Source organism: Salmo salar, chromosome 18, assembly GCF_965601325.2.
Source record: "Salmo salar chromosome 18, fSalSal1, whole genome shotgun sequence".
NCBI classification, from domain to species: Eukaryota; Metazoa; Chordata; class Actinopteri; order Salmoniformes; family Salmonidae; genus Salmo; species Salmo salar.
In genome coordinates, this window is record NC_138308.1 from 22,416,968 (window position 1) to 22,429,224 (window position 12,257).

General features: G+C 44.2%; 1 protein-coding gene across 3 annotated transcripts in view; it reads left to right on the plus strand.

Annotated features, from left to right (window-relative positions):
* Window positions 1-12,257, plus strand: part of LOC106577041 (protein FAM53B) — a 34,333-nt gene that overhangs the window by 16,681 nt on the left and 5,395 nt on the right. For all 3 annotated transcript variants that reach the window (XM_014154721.3, XM_045700865.2, XM_014154722.3), the window contains exons 3-4: window positions 68-122; window positions 2,370-3,217. In XM_014154721.3, coding sequence (XP_014010196.2) covers window positions 68-122; window positions 2,370-3,217 — 903 coding nt within the window. The remainder of the gene's footprint in view (window positions 1-67; window positions 123-2,369; window positions 3,218-12,257) is intronic.

Consider the following 12,257-nt stretch of genomic DNA (forward strand, 5'->3'; position numbering starts at 1 on the left):
GCCTAGTCTAAGCCATGTCCTCTTTGTCTGTTTTTCCCTGTCTATCCCTCCATCTGTCTGTCAACAGCGTCAGCGCCACACCATGAGCAGAGGGACTACCCTCTTCTCCTGTGGCACTGTGGGTGAGTGCATCCCTCTCCCCTTCACTCAGACTCCGTTGTCCTCACCATAACGTTTCTTATTGTCTCCTCTTAGGCTTTATTGACACGGGCTGTTGTGGAAACTGGTTGAATTGAACATCTGCTTTTCATGTCCTCCGTGCTTTTCATAAAAACTGTCTCATTATTTGTTCCCATTCACTCGCGTTCATTTCCTTTGTCTTGTTCACCAGCTTGATGTCTCGTTACAAGCTCTCCTATAACTGTTTCTGCTGATCCCCCTTCTGTCTCACTTCTCTCTTTCTCCTTCTGTGTCTCATCTTGCCCTCATGTCTGGTGTGCACCTGCCGTCACACAGAGCTGTGTACTGCACTCATGGGACTTAACTGTAACTGCGTGTTGTTTTGCCTTTGTCAATGGTTCCCCTTTGGCTCGGTGAATGTCACGCTCCTTACCCCGCCCGTGTTAAAAGACAAGCTACTGTAAATAAGAGTCCCATTGGGCCCGCCCTGTCGTCTGTTCAATGTACCCGCGAGGGGTTAACACAAAGGGATGCACGTCCTACAACTGCTGTATCTACTGTTACAGCTGACATCACAAGACGTGTTATATATACTATTATATGGCTTCAGGTGGGATTTCAGTCCTTTTTCAACATATTTTTCACTGGGCTAGGTGAACCTTTTAGATGTTTTCTCCTGTTGTTATTTTGTATTCTAGACATTCTTGTCAGGTCATGTCGTCGGCCCCGTTTGTTGTTTTTTGCGACTGAAACAAAGACTTCTGCCCACCAAAAATGGAGAGAAGCATTTGAAGGGATGGGTTTGGACAGGGGTGGGCCACTTGCTGCCAATTGGGTATCAATAGAGTTCTGTGTTAGCTTTGAGCTCAGTAGTGGCTAAGTTAGCTAGAACCAGTGTGGTAGGTGTTTTGCCTGTGACGAGTAATGTTGGCGTAGTCATTTGTCAAATTCTGTCTGAATTTAAACCAATCATTGGTGTAGGAAGCCATCCACCTTCACAGAATAATAAGCCTAGCCTATCCTGCTAACCAAAACAGCTGTCAGACTAAGCCAAATTTCCCCTGGGATGGCTGCTACCATTATGTTAGGTAGCAATAAGCTGTGCTTAGCAAAGAGATGTTGAGAAGCAATGAAGGGAATACCCAGACACCTAGATGGCTCTCTGCCAACATTCATAGGACTTTTTGAAGTTTTCGTTCAGTCTTCACTTTACTTTTCAGTCTGAGAAAAACCCATCAACAGTCAATCAAGTGGTATAGCATTGGCCGGTTCATTGACCTGAATGTCATTGTTTGTTTTGTGACTGGTAGGGGTGTTGGGCAAACACCACTGTGCCACTGTTACCCTAGGCCTGCTCGTGTCAAGTTTTGTTAGCTAAGCGTTCTGTGACAACTGAAGTGTTCTGTGACAACTGCAATGCTATATAATACAACATCTGATTTGATTAATGACACACTGCCAGGTTGCTTTTATAATCCTGTACTACCAAAAAGCTCAGGCTATTGCCCTGCCAGCCACTATGCAACTGAAAGGTCTACCCAACTCAGGAGCTAGCAACTCTGTTCCAGCAGGTAGTGTTCTATCAAGCAGTGCAGCCTGGGTCGATCCAATCCCCTGTCTGTAGCTAGCCATTCTTATACTATCCTGTCTCGAACCACCTTAACCGAGCATCTAGACCTTGAGTGATGCGCTTCATCTCTATCTATTAAAACTCCTACCGATGTGACCATACTCGCTTCACACGGTATTGTCTCTAACCAAGAGCTGCTACTGCTGGCCTATTCTCCCTCTGGCCTCAGGCTGCTTACTGTCTATTGTTTTCTGAAGTGTGGTGTGCGTGTGCGTTTTGTTGTACGTGTGGTTATTTACTGGGTTGATCATCCTAACGCGCATACGTGAAGAAGCTGCACACGGCACCTCACCCTGGAAGTTTAGCCCTGCTGTCCATTTCATTATTGTTTCACATGAAGCTAGCCTCTAGAGGAGATGAAGTGGGATTTTTCACAACTCTGTTAGATGGCATAAGGGGCCTTATGTTGTTAGAGGGGACAGGCAATAAGGAGGAGCATTATAAGGTGTTATGGTAGTAAGGATTTCAGCTTAGGCCCCTGATACAATAACGTTCCATCTGTTCTGTCCTGATTTATATGCCCACTTTTTGATTACATTTTGTCAAATTAAATGATATGTCTAAGTGTTCGTTCATATGTGTGTGTTTGTATGTTTATAAGTGTGTCCATGTGTTCCAGAGGCAGACAGGTGGCTGGACCTTGGCCGAGGCTGTGCCATCCAGCGAGGGACGCCCTGCGAGTCCGGCGCCAGTCTGGAGAGCCTGTGGGACGTTCTGCCTGAGGAGTGCCAGCGGAGGAGCCTGGTCTGGGGCCACGAGGTTGGCCCTGCCTCCGCCATCACCAGCCTCATTCGAGACCTTAACCTGGGCGATGCCAAGCTGGCAGCCACCCAGTCCCTGGCCCTCGCCAACTCCACTTCAGCCTCTACGGCACCCCCTAGCAAGCGCCAGTGCCGCTCGCTCTCCTTCTCTGAAGAATTTGGTGGCTGCCGGTCTTCATGGAGACCTCAGGTGTCCCGAGTGTGGACGGCGGTGGAGAAGAGGAGGTGCCACAGTGGGGGGAGTGTGCATCGCTGCTCTGGAGGAGGTGGTATAGGAGGTAGTGGAGGTTTTTCAGGGGGTCATTTTCCTGCCATGCAGCGGAGCTCCAGTTTCAGCCTGCCCTCCCGCTCCAACAACCCCACAGACGGCGCTCTGGAGTTGCCCTGCTTCACCCAGCGCCTGCCCCTTCACCCCCTGTTCACTGCCTCCCCTACCTCCCCCTCCCACCACCACTCCCTCAGGTCCCTCTCCTTGTCCCATGAGCAGATCAGCCTGCCAGAGCACCACAGGGAGGGGGCCAGCTCCCCGGACTTCACCCAAGAGATGGGGAGACGTGCTGGACAGAGAGCAGGGGGGACTGGGGGCCTGTCCCGGAGCAAGTCCCAGCCCTGCGTCCTGAACGATAAAAAGATCGGCATGAAGCGCAGGAGACCAGAGGATGCACAGGAACCACGGCCCTCCCTGGACCTGGCCAAGATGACCCAGGTTAGTAGCCACTGAGACACACACACACACCCCAATGGTCTGTCAAGTGTGTCTGCCCATACCAAATGACTGAAAGGCAACTGTAGATCAAAACATATTAGTGGATTTTGATTATGTTATGATGACTCAGACATTTCACAGAGCTTTATCCTTATTTACTCATCTCGATTAAGAATAGATCAAGTTTCATCCAAGTCTTTACACAGCTTTAATACCTTTAATAACCTGAGTACATCAGGTTAGATCAGGCCAAACAAAATGACTAACAAAGGAATACTTCTGTTCAGAGATGGGGAACGTTCAAGGCTTCTTTCTCTGTGTCTGATCTGGTGGGGGATTAAAACAGGCTGCATTACGTTTTCTGGGTCAGTGGTTTGTAGCGCAGAGGGTAAGTGTTTTCAAGCCTCCCCTTTGGGAAGTGGCATTAACTAAGGAGCATTTCTTGTGTTCCGTCATGCTTCACACTGCCATGCTCTACCACACTCGGCTCCGGTTATCATTTCATTGACTCTGTTGGGTAAACACACGATGCAAAGGTTGAACCCACACAGTCCACTTCCCTGCCTACATTTATAGCTGGATCGCATTCTGCCTGGCCTGGGGGAGGTTTGTTTGTGCTTGTGTAATGTCAGAGGAAGTCGTGGAACTGCTCTGTGATTACTACTTGATGGCTCCATATAGAATGGATGGATAGCCTACTGGAAACGGTCTAATTTTGCACATTGATCAGACGTTGAACGCAGCCAATTAATGTTGAGACAGCACTATATGCAGTCTTCAATGACCCAAGACTTGCCTGGCTCACTTGGCTGTATCCCTCTGACCAATGCGTCTCCCTTGAGAATGAGCTGAGATAGCACAGTTTGGAATTAAATCCAGCGCATATAGGGCTCCTCCAGGACTAGCACAGTGTAAACACTGATGAAGCTAGCTGATATTACTGTGTGCCTCTCCGCCCCTCTCAACCCTGCTCAGAGGTCCCCTGTCCTCTCTAGAGATCTCTAAATCTATCCTAGAAAGCATCCAACCTCAACCCCCCCCCCCCCCTTCCTGTTCTCTTCCCCCTCTCGAAGAAACTGTTCCTAGCCACGCTAAGGGTATAGCCAAGGTTGAATCAACAAGTGTTCAGTAATGGAGCCTAGCATGTTTCCTATGTCCATGCCAGCCGCTAAGAGAGGAAAACCAAGAGCATTTTCATTATCCACACCAGTTACCTCCTCTCTCTGGAATTCCCCAGTATGCCTCTCCAATGGCTCACAGGCTTTTCTTTTGGCATCGAGACTACCCGAATGGAGTCTACTTTTTTATAACCTTGTTTTTGTTTTGGGTTGGGATTGCTCGACTGCGCTTTAGCATTGTGTGAGGAGGACTGATGAGATCGTGTGGTGTGGGTTCGATCAGTAGTTTCAAGCCTCACACGCATGAAACCAGATATCCACTTACCGGTATTTACTCTCTCACAACACAGAACACTGTAGGTCACAAAAGCACACTGACACATAGATACACAAACACATTGTCACAGATGCACACACCCAAACTCAGTCACTCTCAGTCAAACTCAGTCCTGGTGAGTATAGTAAGGTAATGAGTCTGACCCAGTACAATAAACTTACATTTTACATTTCATTTACATTTTAGTCATTTAGCAGACTCTCTTATCCAGAGCGACTTACAGTTAGTCCATTCATCTTAAGATAGCTAGGTGGGACAACCACATATCACAGTCATAGTAAGTACATTTCCCCTGAATAAAGTACCCATCAGCAAAGTCAGAGCTAGTAAGGGGGGAAAAGGCAAGTGTGTGTGAAATTACAGAAGGCTTTTTTTTTGGGGGGGGGGGAGATTATTTAAGGTACTCTTCGAAGAGGTAGGCTTTCAGATGTTTTCTGCTTGGCTGCTATACTGAAACACAAGCAGAAACAGTCTGTATACAGCACTGCAGATGTACTGTAGCTCCATAGAACTGTACTGTATGTATTAAACTATGAATATGGTTGTTATTGTTGTACTGATTATTGAGTTGTCATTAGTTACCACAGCCACAAAGTCATCATTTTGGCTAAACCCTGCCTATTTCCACAATCTCGCTTCTTAAAATCTGATTTTAAACCTAATCTTAACCACACTGCTAACCTTATGCCTAACCTTAAATGAAGGCCCGAAAAGCACATTTTTGTTTTAATTCGTTTTTACTATATAGCCAATTTGGACTTTGTGGCTGTGATACTGTAACTAGTGACAACGTTTGTAATGCAGGTTTAGGGGCGAGGGGTACGCCAGACCCAGAGAGGTGTAGTGGTCTCTGGATGAGGACAGAGAAGGGGTGTTAACTGCTCGTTGGTAAAAAGGAAGTGTGAAGCTGGAGATTTTAGGCTGGTTACAAAATGTGTTCTGCCTGACATTAAGAGGGAATGAATGGAAAAGAGGGAATGTTTGGAATAGACTCGATTGTATGGGATTCTGTCCTCTCCAATCCAAGTTGGATTGGTGGAGGAATCATTGAATTGTCTTTTAATTGAGATGCTAATTTGTTATGTCAATCTGTTCATATTTATTGACCTTTTGGTTTGTGTGGGAAGCAACTCAGATTGACTTTAACGAGCATAATTGCATGAGAATGTGATTGCCCAATTCTCTCAGAGGATGTTTTTACATGTGAAAGTGATTCAAAAGGGCAAATCCACCTTCAGTCACTATGGGTGTGTATGCATATGTCATGACGGTGAACATTAAAAGTGAATGCTTCTTCGTGTATGAGAGTTGGGCCTTACCCAGTGAATAACACACACACACACACTGCACTCCACTCTGTGTAGAGAAACTAGGTGTGAGGTGTCAGGACTAGGTCTACCATGGATTGGTTAAATGGATCAAGGTGTTGCTGTTGCATCATGTAGACCTACCAACGCTCCTATGACCTGTCAAGACTACATCTAAGGGAACTACAGTGTTTGGCTACAGTGAGAATAAAAGGTTTGTTATTCAGCAGGTGGAACATGTTGTACATCCATCCCCCTTGTGTTTTGGATCAAATGACTTGTATAATTTTTTTGTATAACTACACCAAGATAGACCACCGCCTGTCATTTCAAATGGGAACAAATGAGTCATAGTGGGCAGAGCCAAGCACGGAGGTGGGCAGAGCCAAGCACGAGCTAGCGAGATCCTATTGGCGCGTTCTAGCATGCATGCACATATTTCCGTTAGAGAATGCCTTCTCTGTGAAGTGAGCGTGTGCAATAACTAAATTTGCCTTTTCACTCCTTCTAAACAACACCTTTTTTTTAAACTTTGGCAAAGAGTAAAGTCTACAAAACTTTGTCAACTCTGTAACATATTTTAGTTTTGGTAACAGAACATTTTATTGAGATCAAATATCATTCCATCTTCTCCCACTGCCGGCCACTGGGCTTCCCCTCAATACCATATTTGGTAGTGAGTGGAAACGCCAAGCGGATGCTTCACATTTATACATCCGGTGAAATATCTGTCTCATTGTTCTATCTGTGTTTGTATTATGTGTCCAGCGCATGTTGTAGATCAGAGATCATCAACTAGATTCAGGCGTGGGTCTATTTGTTTCTTGAGTGGATGGTCTGGGGGCTAGAACATAATTACAAATCGTTTGTAGACCGCAAATTGATCTTGAGAAGCCCAAGCAGATATAATATTTGACTAAAACATAATAATTTCAAACCTTGCTTACATTTGTATACAATCACAAATACACTACATGACCAAAAGTATGTGGATACCTGCTCGTCGAACATTTCATTCCAAAATCATTAATATGGAGTTGGTCCCCCCTTTGCTGTGGGAAGGCTTTCCACTAGATGTTGGAACATTGCTGCAGGGATTCACTTCCATTCAGCCACGAGCATTCGTGAGGTTGGGCACTGATGTTGGGCGATTAGGCTTCGCTTGCAGTCGGCGTTCCAATTCATCCCAAAGGTGTTTGATGGGGATGAGGCCAGTTAAGCTCTGTGCAGGCCAGTTAAGTTCTTCCACACCTATTTCGACAAACCATTTCTGTATGTAACTCGCTTTGTGCATGGGGGCATTGTCATGCTGAAACAGTAAAGGGCCTTCCCCAAACTGTTGGGGTAGGTAATGTGTTTCCACTGCTCCAGACTCTAATGGCAGCGAGCTTTACACCACTCCAACCGATGCTTGTCTTTGCGTATGGTGATCTTAGGCTTGTGTGCTGCTGCTCGGCCATGGAAACCCATTTCATGAAGCTCCCGACTAACAGTTTTTGTGCTGATGTTGCTTCCAGTGGTAGTTTGGAACTCGGTAGTGAGTGTTGCAACCAAGAACAGACCTTTTTTATGCGCTTCAGCACTTGGCGGTCCCGTTCTTTGAGCTTGTGGCCTACCACTTCGCGGCTGAGCCGTTGTTGCTCCTAGACATTTCCACTTCACAATAACAGCACTTACAGTTGACCGGGGCAGCTCTAGCAGGACAGAAAGTTGACGAGCTGACTTGTTAGAAAGGTGAGATCCTGTGACGGTGCCACGTTATAAGTCACTGAGCTCTTCAGTAAGGCCATTCTACTGCCAATGTTTGTCTATGGAGATTGCATGGCTGTATGCTCGATTTGATACACCTTTCAGCAATGGATATGGCTGAAATAGCCGAATCCACTAATTTGAAGGGGTGTCCACTTTTGTATACTGTGCCTTCAGAAAGTATTCAGACCTTTTATATTTTCCAATTTTGTTAGGTTACAGCCTTATTCTAATTTTCTTTTTTTAAATTCTCAGTAATCTACACACAATACTTCATAATGACAGAGCAAAAATTGTTTTATATATATTTTTTTAATTTCAAATGTATTAAAAATAAAAAACAGATACCTTATTTACATAAGTATTTGGACCCTTTGCTATGAGACTCAAAATTGAGCTCAGGTGCATCCTGTTTCCATTGATCATCCTTGAGATGTTTCTACAACTTCATTGGAGGCTACCTGTGGTAAGTTCAATTGATTGGACATGACTTGGAAAGGCACACACCTGTCTATATAAGGTTCCACAGTTGACAATGCATGTCAGACCAAAAACCAAGCCATGAGGTCAAAGGAATTGTCCCTAGAGCTCTGAGACAGGATTGTGTCGAGGCATAGATCTGGGGAAGGGTACCAAAACATTTCTGCAGTATTGAACGCAGTGGCCTCCATCATTCTTAAATGGAAGAAGTTTGGAACCACCAAGACTCTTCCTAGAGCTGGCCGCCCAGCCAACCTGAGCAATCGGGGGAGAAGGGCCTTGGTCAGGGAGGTGACCAAGATCCTGATGGTCACACTGATAGAGCTCTATAGTTCCTCTGTGGAGATGGGAGAGCCTTCCAGAAGGACAACCATCTCTGCAGCCCTCCACCAATCAGGCCTTTATGGTAGAGCTACCAGACTGAAGCCACTCCTCAGTAAAAGGCTCATGACAGCCCGCTTGGAGTTTGCCAAAAGGCACCTAAAGACTCTCAGACCATGAGAAACAAGATTGGCTGGTCTGATGAAACCAAGATCGAACTCTTTGGCCTGAATGCCAAGCATCACGTCTGGAGGAAACCTGGCACCATCCCTACGGTGAAGCGTGGTGGTGGCAGCATCATGCTGTGGGGATGTTTTTCAGCATCAGGGACTGGGAGACTAGTCAGAATCGAGGGAAAGATGAACGGAGCAAAGTATAGAGAGATCCTTGATGAAAACCTGCTCTAGAACGCTCAGGACCTCAGACTGTGGTGAAGATAACGCAGGAGTGGCTTCGGGACATGTCTCTGAATGTCCTTGAGTGGCCCAGTCAGAGCCCGGACTTGACCCCGATCAAACATCTCTGGAGAGACCTGAAAAGGGCTGTGCAGCAACGCTTCCCATCCAACCTGACAGAGCTTGAGAGTATCTGCAGAGAAGAATGGGAGAACTCTCCAAATACAGGTGTGCCAAGCTTGTAAAGTGTCTAAATACTTATGTAAATGTGATATTTCAGTTTTATTTTTTAGCCAAAATTTCTAATAACCTCTTTTTGCTTTGTCATTATGTGATATTGTGTGTAGATTGAGGTGAAAAAAACATTTTAATACATTTTAGAATAAAGTTTTAACCTAACAAAATGTGGGAAAAGTCAAGGGGTCTGAATACTTTCCGAAGGAACTGTATATAGTGTATCTCTATATTATGCGTGGGAATGCTTGGGAACAGATTTCCAAAATTCAAATCACTTTGAGCTGATTTCCTGGTGTTTTTACAGTCTCTTTTATGTCCAACAATAACCAAAATAATATATGTTCCAGTCGAAAGTTTGGACACACCTACTCATTCAAGGGTTTTTCTTTATTTTCACTATTTTCTAAATTGTAGAATAAAATTGAAGACATCAAAACTATGAAAGAACACATATGGAATCATGTAGTAACCAAAAAAGTGTTAAACAAATCAAAGTATATTTTATATTTGAGATTCTTCAAAGTAGCCACCCTTTGCATTGATGACAGCTTTGCACACTCTTTGCATTCAGCTTCACCTAGAATGCATTTCCAACCATTTTGAAGGAGTTCCCACATATGCTGAGCACTTGTTGGCTGCTTTTCCTTCACTCTGAGGTCCAATTTATTCCAAACCATCTCAATTGGGTTGAGGTCAGGTGATTGTGGAGGCCAGGCCATCTGATGCAGAACTCCATCACTCTCCTTCTTGGTCAAATAGCCCTAACACAGTCTGGTGATGTGTTGTGTCATTGTCCTGTTGAAAAACAAATTATAGGAGAAATTTGTCTTGATGCCTAAAATTGAGAGCATCCTGTCGGGCTGTATCACTGCCTGGTACGGCAACTGCACCGCCCGCAATCGCAGGGCTCTCCAGAGGGTGGTGCGGTCTGCCCAAAGTATCACTGGGGCAAACTACCTGCCCTCCAGGACACCTACAGCACCCGATATTAGGTTGTGTGTATTGTTGTGAATTGTTAGATATTACTGCACTGTTGGAGCTACACCCGCAATAACATCCGCTAAACAGGTGTATGTGACAAATACAATTTCTTTTGATGAGAGCCAGTTTCATCATAGCGCTTGATGGTTTTTACGACTGCACTTGAAGAAACTTTCAAAGTTCTTGAAATGTTCTGGATTGACCAATCTTCATGTCTTAAGATGGACTGTCGTTTCTCTTTGGTTATTTGAGCTGTTCTTGCCATAATATGGACTTGGTATTTTACCAAATAGGGCTATCTTCTGTATGCCCAGCCTATCTTGTCACAACACAACTGATTGGCTCAAACGCATTAAGAAGGAAAGAAATTCCACAAATGAACTTTTAACCTCTCTAGGCTAGGCGGGACGAATTCGTCCCACCTACGTAACAGCCACTGCTATCTGGTGGCGCGATTTTCAAAACCTTAAAAATCCTATTACTTCAATTTCTCAAACATATGACTATTTTACAGCCATTTAAAGATAAGACTCTCGTTAATCTAACCACACTGTCCGATTTCAAAAAGGCTTTACAACGAAAGCAAAACATTAGATTATGTCAGCAGAGTACCAAGCCAGAAATAATCAGACACCCATTTTTCAAGCCAGCATATAATGTCACCAAAACCCAGAAGACAGCTAAATGCAGCACTTACCTTTGATGATCTTCATCAGATGACAACCCTAGGACATTATGTTATACAATACATGCATGTTTTGTTCAATCAAGTTCATATTTATATCAAAAACCAGCTTTTTACATTAGCATGTGACGTTCAGAACTAGCATACCCCCCGCAAACTTCCGGGGAATTCGCTAACATTTTACTAAATTACTCACGATAAACGTTCACAAAAAGCATAACAATTATTTTAAGAATTATAGATACAGACCTCCTCTATGCACTCGATATGTCCGATTTTAAAATAGCTTTTTGGTGAAAGCACATTTTGCAATATTCTAAGTACATAGCCCAGGCATCACGGGCTCGCTATTTAGACACCCGGCAAGTTTAGCACTCACCATAATCATATTTACTATTATAAAAATGTCATTACCTTTTGTTGTCTTCGTCAGAATACACACCCAGGACAGCTACTTCAATAACAAATGTTGGTTTGGTCCAAAATAATCCATCGTTATATCCGAATAGCGGCGTTTTGTTCGTGCGTTCCAGACACTATCCGAAATAGTAAAGAAGTGTCACGCGCTTGGCGCAATTCGTGACAATAAAATTCTAAGTATTCCATTACCGTACTTCGAAGCATGTCAACCGCTGTTTAAAATCAATTTTTACGACATTTTTCTCGTAGAAAAGCGATAATATTCCGACAGGGAATCTCCTTTTCGGCAAACAGAGGAAAAAATCCCAAAGGCGGGGGCGGTCGGGGTCACGCGCATAAGCTAGTGTCTCTTGATCGGCCACTTGAGAAAGGCGATAATGTGTTTCAGCCTGGGGCTGGAATGACGACATTCTGTTTTTTCCCGGGCTCTGAGCGCCTATGGACGACGTGGGAAGTGTCACGTTAGAGCAGAGATCCTTAGTAAATGATAGAGATGGAAAAGAAGTTCAACAAATGGTCAGACAGGCCACTTCCTGTAAAGGAATCTCTCAGGTTTTGACCTGCCATTTGAGTTCTGTTATACTCACAGACACCATTCAAACAGTTTTTGAAAATTTAGGGTGTTTTCTATCCATATGTAATAAGTATATGCATATTCTAGTTACTGAATAGGAGTGGTAACCAGATTAAATCGGGTATGTTTTTTATCCAGCCGTGTCAATGCTGCCCCCTAGCCCTAACAGGTTAACAAGGCACGCCTGTTAATTGAAATGCATTCCAGGTGACTACCTCATGAAGCTGGTTGAGAGAATGCCAAGAGTGTGCAAAGCTGCCATTAAGGCAAAGGGTGGCTGCTTTGAAGAATCTCAAATATATATATATTTTGATTTGTTTAACACTATTTTGGTTACTACATGATTCCATATGTATTATTTCATAGTTTTGATGTCTTCAATATTATTCTACAATGTAGAAAATAGTAAAAAATAAAGAAAAACCCTTGAATGAGT